Source organism: Vigna unguiculata, chromosome 1 (assembly GCF_004118075.2).
Source record: "Vigna unguiculata cultivar IT97K-499-35 chromosome 1, ASM411807v1, whole genome shotgun sequence".
Taxonomy (NCBI): domain Eukaryota; kingdom Viridiplantae; phylum Streptophyta; class Magnoliopsida; order Fabales; family Fabaceae; genus Vigna; species Vigna unguiculata.
Window position 1 is genome coordinate 32,937,094 of NC_040279.1, and position 10,578 is coordinate 32,947,671.

Here is a 10,578-nt window from a genome sequence, read left to right on the forward strand (position 1 = left end):
CATCAAATCACACAGGAAGCATGAGCACTGGATTAGACTCTGAATGGAAGCAGAATTTCGAGTTGAATTTCGAATTCAGAATTGAAGCTGCAAGGAAAACTTACCTAGGAGATGAGAGGCTATGAGTGGAGGCAGCAGAAGGCTCAGGCGTAGCTTCTTCTTCAGGACCTAATCAAGAAGCAAGGTTGGTGAGATGGAGGCAAGGGTCAGAGAGAGGGAGACAGAGGGGAGAGTTGAGTTTGCAGAGAAGAAGAAAATGAGAGTGGGTTTGATTGTGTTTCTGAAAAAAAGGAGTGTTGCATAAGGTGTTACATATGTTAATATTATCAATATGATACACTTTTTTTTTACAAGATTTAAATCCATGATCTCATGGAATCTACCTAAATTTTCCAATACTTTTGACCTACCCTATCGGTGGATTTCCACCAGGTAAATAAAAGAATTCAGAAAGTTATGTGAACATTTTGTTACCACATGTTACATGGAACATCCTATACTAAATAAATACTACTTGAACGTGTTCTTAACGCCGTTGGAAATTGAACATCTTCACTGATATAGCAAAGACCAATGCAAAAACCACTGGGAATGCAACCATCACAGCTGCAACCACTCCAAGAAAATCATGCTCAAAACCGAAGTAGCTTCTTACAAACCCTTCTACTGTTGTTCTTCCGTCACTAGATTCCATGTTTTTGTGTATATCTCCATATTGTGAAGCCACCAATCCATACAAACTCCATGCTACAGGGTTAATCCAACTGTACCATCTCCACCACACTGGGATTCTCTGTCATTATACATAAAAGAAGATCAAAATAAGATAAAATACATTAAGATATTCTTCTGTGCTTGGAAAGTACTAATCTACAATAGTGCATGAGTTTGAAAGGGAGACAAAACTTACTGGTCTTGGGACTATGAATCCTGAGAAGAGATTCCACACTGCATAGAATGCAGAGGAAACTATAGAAGAAATGTGTTGGTTTGGGGTCACTGCCACTGACATCATGCCATAGTAGGTGAAGGTTAGGAAGGTGAAGTACATGAAGAATAGGTACCAGAAAACTTTAGTCACAGTCCATTCAAAACCAATCATGGCATAGATTATGATGCCATATACCACAGCTTGTGCTAGAACATATGGAAGCTCAATTACAACCTGCAAAACAAGAAGATCAATATCAGAAAAAATGCAGAGGTTATGCATATTAGCAGTGTTATACTCCATATTGAAACCAATTACTGATGTGTACAATTTCCTAAGAGACATGTTGCAGCCTAGGACAATGTAGGACTTGTGAGGATATAGAAACACTCAGAGGAAAAGTTTTTGATAAAAGGAATTGCTTGCCTGAGCAAAAGCATATGGCAAAGCTGAATACATTCCAGCTGCTTTTTCCCTGTAGAAGACAGTTCTTTCAACAGCAACCACTGGCTGCACTGCATTAGCATTCTTAATGCCAATAAGAAGAACAGCAGCATACATGGAGCCCATGGCATTAAAAAGATCTTGTTGTAGGTCACTGCAAAGATTGATGTCAAAATTTACTGTTAGATCAAATGCTAGTTACAGGTTGTAATAGTTTGAAGCTATAACATTTCTAAGTTTGTGGATTGTTTTGTTCTTACATTTTGGAGCCAAGGTTCCAAAACATGCTACCGATCACAACAGCTACAGTGGTGGAGTAAAGAAATCTAATGGCAGTGTATAGAGGATTGCGCCAGTAAGACCAATGTTGTTTCCATAAGCAAGCCATGCATTGAGTGAAGAATGAAGTTGAGTACTGTGAAGGAAAATAAAGGTCTTTGGAACCAGGAGCTGGAGTACTCAATTCTTTAATAAGTCCTTTGTTTCTCCTGAAAAAAAATGCCAAAGTTTAAATATCAGTAAACATTCTACACTGTCATAAAAAAAGGCTTGTACTTTTTGCATTATAAGTTCTTTCAGTGAATTATATCTGAGTTCTACTCTACAGTTTGATTACACTTCACACAACTGAAAGTACCTGTATAGCTCTGAACTTTTGTACACCTGTGCAAAATCGATCCCCAATTCCATTTCTTTTGCTGAAGTTGAGACTTCCAACATCCATGTTGCTGGATTATAGCCATCTTTAATCTTACTGACACCTTGGATTTCCTTCAAGATGAAAGTATGCACATGAAGTTAATGATATGAAGCAAAACACGAATTCAGTGATCCTTATTTATCAATGCAAATTTTCTACCTCAAAGTAACTAATTAAATGGGAAGAATGATGTCCAAGTGGCCCCACATATATTTCTTGCCCTCCTTGCTTCATTAGCAAAAGCTGCATTCATAGTGACACAAAAAAAGGATTAGAAACTCAGAAATGGAAGAGAACAAATTGAAATTGCTACTTTTTTAAATTCTTCCTATGTTAGTTACCTCATCAAAAGATTCAAATATATCTATGCTTGGCTGATGGATGGTGCAGACAACTGTTCTTCCTGTGTCTACTGTGTTCCTAACTGCTCTCATGACAATTGCAGCAGCTCTTGCATCTAGCCCAGAAGTTGGCTCATCCATGAATATTATGGAAGGATTTGCGACAAGTTCAACTGCAATAGTCAACCTCTTCCGTTGCTCAGTTGAGAGACCATTAACACCAGGTAATCCAACTAATGCGTGCCTCAGTGGCTTCAGTTCCACAAGTTCCATAACTTCCTCAATGAACATCTGCAACCATTTAACACTGTCAAACTTGGTAACGATGATTAAAGGAACCTTTTGTAACTTTAGTTGTTTGATGACATGATGGTTCCAACCAGGATTGGTGAAAGGTACTAGTTTTGGAGCTAATACATTCATAAAAGATACTCGTGAATATTCAAGTGTTCAAACCAGTTATCCTCGTATGCAAAACTAAAAAGCTAAACTAACCTTCCTTGTTTCATCATTGATTTCTGGGGACAACCGAAGCCATGCTGAATAAAGCAGGGATTCATAGACTGTAACATGAGGAGAGTGGATATCATTTTGCTCACAGTATCCAGAAATCCTTGCAAATGTTTCTTGCTTTTTTGGATAACCAGAGATTGTGATATTTCCGCCAATATAACCCCCAGTTTTTCTACCAGCAAGTACATCCATCAGAGTTGTTTTTCCAGCACCAGTCACACCCATTAGAGCAGTGAGAACACCTGGCCTGAAAGCTCCACTGACACCCTTCAAAAGAACCAATTTATCCTCAACAACACCTCTGTTCCTCATTTCCTGCAAGTATTTAATAATTTCATGTCACAAGAATGCTAGAAAAGATAAACACAAGCATTTTCAATTTGTTTTTTTTTTTTTGTTTCCACATTACCACTGGCATGTCGACAGAATATGTTACATCATCAAAGGTGATGGAATGAGGTTCAAATGGAAGAACCATTCCTCTTTTCCTGTTATGATTTGTCTCTGCATCAACTGCTTCGTGCCTAGTAGATGAAGTATGGGGAGAAGTGCTTCCACTTGTACTTTCACCATTTCTCACTGAAGTAACCCCAATGTTAGCCTTAAGGTGTAAGGTGAATTGAAATCAAATATTACTTATGTATATATAGATATTATTCATTTGCAGTTGGTATTGAATTACCTTTATTTGAGTACTGAGAAAAGCTATGTTTTGTGTTCTTCATCACATTAGTTCCCTTTTTACTACCACCATTCTGGTCATTGCTTTGAGATTCATCTGATATAACAGCCTGATGTTTCCCAAATGCTGCATGATTAATTTTGTGAAGTTAGTACACAGGCATACCTTTTGGTAGTTTGTCATACATTTAAGGTACTCACGATTTAAGTATTTAAGGGCAAGGATGTAGCCAAGGTTGAAGAGTAATGTATATCCAATCAAAGCTCCAACACCTATCCAGTACCAATATGACTGAGTGAAGAATCCCCGAGATTTCAAAATTTCAACTCCTAGAGGCTCAGTAGAGTTTGGTAGAACCTGTCATGGGAAAATATGTTCAAATCAAATGTCATATTATTTATATTATAAACCATTGGAAGGCATGAAAATAAAAATACAGATTAGTTAAAACTTACATGTCTCCATCTTTCCCCAAGAAACTCATTATTTACCATAGCATTTTGCCCATACATCATAGGTGATATCCAGAAGCCCCATAGCCACCATTTTTTTATGTTGTCTGGGGGATTAAAGGGCACAAAGATGCATTGTTAGTGTAGAACATAAAGTGACAAAGCCTAGAATGTTTAGTTCTGTATCCTTGATACCTTTTGATAGGACAAAACCACTCATAGAAAAAAGGATGGCCAGTGTAAACGACCCAAGTGTTAGAGCCACTGTCATTTCCCTCCCAACTGCTGCAATTAATCTGAACAGTGCCGAAGCCATTTGATTTACAAGTGCAAGAACAAGGTATTGCCTAAACAATCTGCATTAAGTTGACATATAAATGCTCTATTAGTTATTAATAGGATTCAAATAGAAAATTATACAATAGAGAAAGTACTAATTTACTAGTTTGATGAGTACATGTGAAAGCATAGGTTTTTTACCTTCCAACATGTGGATCAAAACCAATGACATAGTAGGTAAGGAATACCCAAACACCCACTTCCATAAAAGTCAAAGGGAATTTTAGGATCCATGCAGGAAGAGCATACACCCATGAAGGGAAAAAAAGATAATCCCTTTGTTTGTAGAAAACAGGAAGCCTTGAAACAACCATGGAAAGTTCAGCCAATCCATTGAACATAGTCACAACAACGCCATAAAACAAGGCACCCACATATATGCCTCCATGAGTCACTGAATCTCTGTGCATCTCTGTCCGGAAGAAAATGGTCATGGCAATAATTGCCAATGCTGCGAGCTGAAAGGAGGGGAAAGTTATCAGTAAGAAAATAACAGCATTAGATGATAATGATAAGACAAAAAAATGAAGCATTCAATTTCAAAACCTACTTGGAAAAGCTTGAAGGTGTAAACGAATGAATTGCGTTTCATAAGTAAATATTCTCTGGACAAGCAAGCTTTTAGCAACTCCCATTTTCCCACTCCATACTTTTTGGTTGTCAAGGCAGCTGGGTGACTCTTGGACTTGTCAAATTCAGTAGCAAGTTCTTGAGCAAGGCTTCTCCCAACATGAAATGATTTATGTGTCTCTGAAAACTCTTTGGCTGTGACAAATCTATAAGGTTGATCTTTGTGTGCCCAGTACTGCTCCTGATCCTTCCTTGATGTTACCTATAACATAACATATTAATGATGAAAATTAAATGTATGAAACCCCCTTTTACCAGAGCAGACAGATTGAGTTGTTGAGACAATACACAAGAACACTTACCTCTTGCAAAAAGTCTGCCACCCCTTTCCTCTCAGGACATTTAAAACCCATTAATTCGAAAAATTCAAGGACATGCTCACGGGGACCCTGATACACAATGTGACTATCAGAGAGTAGAATAATGTCATCAAATAGATTGTAAGTCTCTGGTGCTGGCTGCAGCAGCGAGATGACTGTGGTTCCTTTGAGAATGTGAACATATTGCTTCAGTGAATTCACAATTTGAAAAGTTGTTGAGCTATCCAACCCAGTGGATATTTCATCCATGAAAAGTGCTTTAGCTGGTCCAACCAGCATCTCCCCTGTATTCATAGATATATAATTATTAACTAATAGAATCTTGGAATCAAACTTTCAGGAGATTAAACAAGATACACTTCAAGATTGAAATCAGGTTAACTTTACCTGTTGTAACACGTTTCCTTTGTCCACCAGAGATACCTCTTAACATAGCATTTCCTACAACGGTATCAGCACAAACCTCTAGTCCCAAAATCTGCAAATGCATATCCAAGAAACAAGAGTCTTTTAACCGAAATATGACATGGATGGAAAATGATCAGAGATTGGTTTTAATGTATAAATTTTACCCTCAGTACGTAGTCTGTTATCATATTTGCCTTCTGGCCTTCAGATGCTACAGCCTGAGCATTATGAGTCAAAAGAACAACCAATTAGTCATCAGTCATTCCAATTTCTAAAACCAAACAGCTTTTGATATTAAAAACTTGTTAAGCTGTCATATTTTTCTTTCACACTTTGGTCTGAAACGCTACTGAATGCAAGTCAAATATGAAAAACACATTCTTGGCAGAAAAAAAAAAATCATTACCTTCATGTAGGCATCAATATCTGGATCAGGCTTGATGCTTGCCTCCTTTTCTCTTCTGGACAATTCCGCTAGCAAGTCTACAGATGTTAGACATAGTCAAGAGTTAATTTCCTCAAAAAAGTCAACCTGTGTTTGGAATATTGAATTTAATAATGAGTGTAAGCATAAAGAATTCCGATGAACTAACCATAACGAGGTCCAACTCCTTGGACTCTTGCCGAGAAGGCCAAGGTTTCTCTAACTGTCATCTCTCCGATGTGAAGATCATTTTGATTCACATAAGCAGCGGTTCTTTGGGGTACAAACTCATTCATCCCGTGACCATTATAAGTTACCTTTCCAGAGATCTGATCAAGAAGTAGCAGAATATTAGCTAGAGCTTTAAGATAAGAAAACAGAACTAAAAGCATGCTAACACTGTTACACAAAAATAAATGATTTTCGTAACAAAAATCATTACCTTCAGTTTTGGATCAAGTTTTCCAGCCAAGGCTAACAGGAGTGTGGTTTTCCCAGAACTTGGAGGGCCTAAAAGCAATGTCATTCTGAAGAATAAAAAACGGAAAAATCGTGTTATATTAGTCCTCCAAAGAGATATCAATGACAATAACACAACATCAGTACCTGCCAGGCTTTATTTTTCCACTAACATTCTGGAGAATGTTTAAATGTTGTTTCATGGTTGGAAGTATATGAAGAGAGTTCATCAGGCCCTTGAAGAACACAAATGAAACAAAACGTCAAGTTAGTTACTTCGCTAAGATCATTTAGCAAGTTCGAGCATATAATTAAATAGGTACTGATATACTCACCTCCACTATATTAACCATGAAGTTAGTGAACGTAGGCAAAGCTCTAGTTCCTACACGAGCTTCTGCTTCGATGTTCAAGTTCTCAAAACGAACCTCTATGGTAGGAAGATCAATTCCAACTCTAATATTATCCAATCCAAGAGGAAGAAAAATAGGAGAAGCCATTAGTGCGTTTGTATTAAAATCAAGAAGAATGAAACGAGAGTGAGATTCTCACCTATCGATTCTGCTCTTGAGCTTGAGCAAAAACCTCTCATTGTCCTCTTCTGCAGTTCTGACGAGTCTTTCAAGCAAAGCTCTCTTTTCTTGCAACCCAAGTTTCTGTACATCGATCTCATTGGCTTCCCCATCAGGTGAGGTGAGCAAAGCTTTCCTCAAACGTGCAACCGTGGGAAGCTTCTGAATAGCAGCCCATTTGAGAGCCTCTTCATCATTCTCCTGTTCGAATGAGTTTGAGAATATCTCTGCGTCACTGTTCCTCCAAATGGATGAACTTCCAATCCTTAAACTACCCCCACCCTCCATGTATCTCAAGCAAAGTCTGAACCTTTATGGCACCCCACTTGAACTGCAGACAAACAGTACCCAGAAGAAACTACAAATCTGGAGAAATATCTACTTTAAAGTTTGTTTCTTTTGCTCTTGTTTTGCATGACCCAGTAGCTTTTTTCTTTCCCTTTTGGGTGATTGAGATCTAACAAAGGTGTTGGGATGTATATATAGGGAGAGAGAGAGAGAGAGAGAGATGGAGAAGGAACAGGAGTGAGATGATAAAGGTATGTCATTTATGTCAACGTGTCAAACTTGGTGGGAGAGTGTGACATAAAATAGCATGAACACAGACATAACATAGCTGGGTTGTTGATGTTGCTTGCAAATGAGGGAGACGTTGAAGGTGGCCACGACCATGGCATGCAACAACTTGGTTTAGTTTGTTTTGTCTTTTGCTTTCTTTTTAGGAAAGGAACCAAATTGGAAATGTGGAAGCTGACATCACTCATTATGTTATGTTATCTCTCTTGTACCTTGGAACTGTTACTCAGATTTTGGGTGTGGATTTATTGGGGTTTTTCTTTTTTATAAATGTGTACATATTCACTACAAGATTTATCTGGTTTGGAAAGTCAACTCAAAATGTGATGGAAAAACAAGAGGAATTGTATAGAAGAAAAATTTTACGTAATATATTGTCCTTTTTTGTTATTATTATTTAAATTGAATTAAGTGTTTATGCATATATTGTAATAGTAATATTTACAAAAACAAAATAAAATCAGAGTTAAGATAATAAATATTGTATTAAAATTTTGTCTTTTTGTCAAAGTTAAAGATAATTTTTTATATTAATACTCATACTTTTTCTTGATATTTTAAATTTATTTATTTTCCTTAAACACGATTAATCTTAATGTTCTTGAAATTTAGGAGTTGATTAAGTTTTCTTTTAACTGTCCCTTACTGAGAATAAAATGACAATACTATGTTATTGACATTGCATTATTAAATTTTTAATATATGGTTTTAAATTTCTGAAATTAGAAAATAATATAAAAATTAATAACTATATATTTGAGTTGACATGGAATAATAATAAAAAGTTTACTTCTTACAATTTTCAGTAAAAAAAAATTAAATTAATACAATAAAAAATGTTGTATTTACTTTTCTTCTAAATTATTATACTAGTTTAATTATTCGTGTTAAAATTTTATTTAGTAATAAATAAATAAATGATTTCTTACAAATATTATTAAGTTAAAAAAATAATATGTTACAAACTATTTCATCAATTTTTCTCTTAATAAACTTTAAAATCATGTTTTTATAAAAAAGTAATTATTTATTCAATATAAAATTTAATTTTTAGACATTTCTAATGAATATTTTTTTATTTTATTCAATAAATATTCCATGCTAAGTCACATATCAATTTTAAATATATTTATTTTTATTAAATACTAACTAAAATTATTTTGATCATTACTTATTTTAATTAATCAAATTAATATAATTTACATCAAACTTTTTATTCATTTTTTCTTATTTAATATTTTCATTTTTTTAATATGAAGCTTTGATTAATTTTTATTGAAAGCTACATGGTTGCTCTTACATTACATAAGCAATGATGTGAAGTAAGAGGCTGATATATACAGTGATGTTGGTTCGAAGTTGGATAAGGAAAAATAACAGTTAAAAACGAAAACGACACGTTATGTGATGTATGTGATGTGATGTGATGTGACATGTGTGGGGTTATGTATGTCCAACCCTTTATAAATTTCATCATCACTTATGTGTATGTATGTTCCTAATTATGGTAGCAAATATTGACTTCATTATGATGAATTACAACATCTAATGCAAATAATGGCGACATCATTCTTGACTAAGGGGTGTTTATCAGATTCAATTATTATAATTAATAAAAATAAGTACAAAACATATGCATAGTTTATGATTGATTTTTAATTAATTTTGGCCTTTGACTTTGAACTATAAAATTAATCTCTTAAGACAGAAACTTTGAATTTAATTCAACAACATCGCATACCTAATACAATTTCGAGTTTTGTCTTATTTCCATTTTATTTATTCTATAAATAATATTGAAAATTAACATCATCTAAAAATTTATAAACATCAGCCATATTATTATTTTAGAAATAAAAACATAATAAGATATATGGTAGGAACAAAACACGGCGAAAAAGATAAGGCATTACATAAATATTGATTATTTTAATATAGTTTTTTCACTTTAATATATATATATATATATATATATATATATATATATATATATATATATATATATATATATATATATATATATATATATAAACGTGTTTAATCTTTGGAAAATCAAAACAAAAAAAAAAAATTATTAGGAATTAATAAGACATTAAAGTGAATATGTGATTTTTGTTTTCATTGGTGTGACTTCTAAATAAGATTCACTTTGTCCGGCTTTCCAAAAAAACTTCTCTTACTCGTCGGTTCGATTTTAAGTAATTTATGAATAATAATTTATTAAGTTTTTACTTCATAATTTATATCTTTCTTGCGAAAATAATTAAATAACAATCAATTTTAAAAAAAAATAGTTATTATATTAACTAAGTTAAATATCATTTTATAAACTATTGTTGGTATCTAAAATAGTTTTTATAATGAATAAAAAATATAATTTACTTTTAAATTAAATTCTAAATCAATCTTTAATACTAGTTATTAAAGTTTTAGTTATCAAATTAGTGTTTAAATTAGTTTTCAATTTAAAATTAGAGACTAATTTGTTTTTGTAAAAATGGTAGTAAAGTTAGTAAAAATCGTAATAAAGTTGGTATAAATATGAATATAAGTATACATTATCCAAAAGATAAGGATGGAATATAAATTTTATGTGAATTGTACAGAGATAAAAACGAGGATAAATTTTCACTTTAAAATTATCATCCTGTATAACATTTTGGCTTACGATAATGAAATGGGATAACCTAACTTTGGTTGACTCTAAATATGTCTTTACGCTGTAAATAAATTTCTCTTATTACGATAATAATATTTATTTAATAGTATTTTGAGTTACGTGGATGA

At 33.7% G+C, this 10,578-nt stretch overlaps 1 protein-coding gene across 1 annotated transcript; it reads right to left on the bottom strand.

Annotated features, from left to right (window-relative positions):
- Nucleotides 1-270: 270 nt before the first annotated feature.
- LOC114195526 (pleiotropic drug resistance protein 1-like) lies at nucleotides 271-7,503 on the bottom strand. Its single transcript, XM_028086034.1, has 24 exons — nucleotides 7,196-7,503; nucleotides 6,979-7,099; nucleotides 6,791-6,879; nucleotides 6,627-6,711; nucleotides 6,354-6,513; nucleotides 6,167-6,243; nucleotides 5,925-5,978; nucleotides 5,740-5,830; nucleotides 5,335-5,636; nucleotides 4,953-5,234; nucleotides 4,544-4,860; nucleotides 4,259-4,419; nucleotides 4,067-4,170; nucleotides 3,812-3,968; nucleotides 3,612-3,737; nucleotides 3,339-3,508; nucleotides 2,912-3,244; nucleotides 2,417-2,707; nucleotides 2,235-2,318; nucleotides 2,013-2,146; nucleotides 1,636-1,863; nucleotides 1,358-1,529; nucleotides 911-1,165; nucleotides 271-793 (listed from the first exon to the last, which is right to left on the bottom strand). Exons 1-24 carry the CDS (start codon nucleotides 7,501-7,503, stop codon nucleotides 527-529), a joined length of 4,368 nt encoding a protein of 1,455 aa, XP_027941835.1. The 3' UTR covers nucleotides 271-526.
- Nucleotides 7,504-10,578: the final 3,075 nt, after the last annotated feature.

Coding starts and splice junctions, on each gene's coding strand:
- LOC114195526 (XM_028086034.1), bottom strand. CDS start 7,503: ATGGAGGGTGGGGGTAGTTTAAGGATTGGAAGTTCATCCATTTGGAGG. Junction 3,245..3,338: donor ATTCTGTCGACATGCCAGTG/GTAATGTGGAAA, acceptor AAATACTTGCAG/GAAATGAGGAACAGAGGTGT. Junction 2,147..2,234: donor ATTTAATTAGTTACTTTGAG/GTAGAAAATTTG, acceptor TTCATCTTGAAG/GAAATCCAAGGTGTCAGTAA.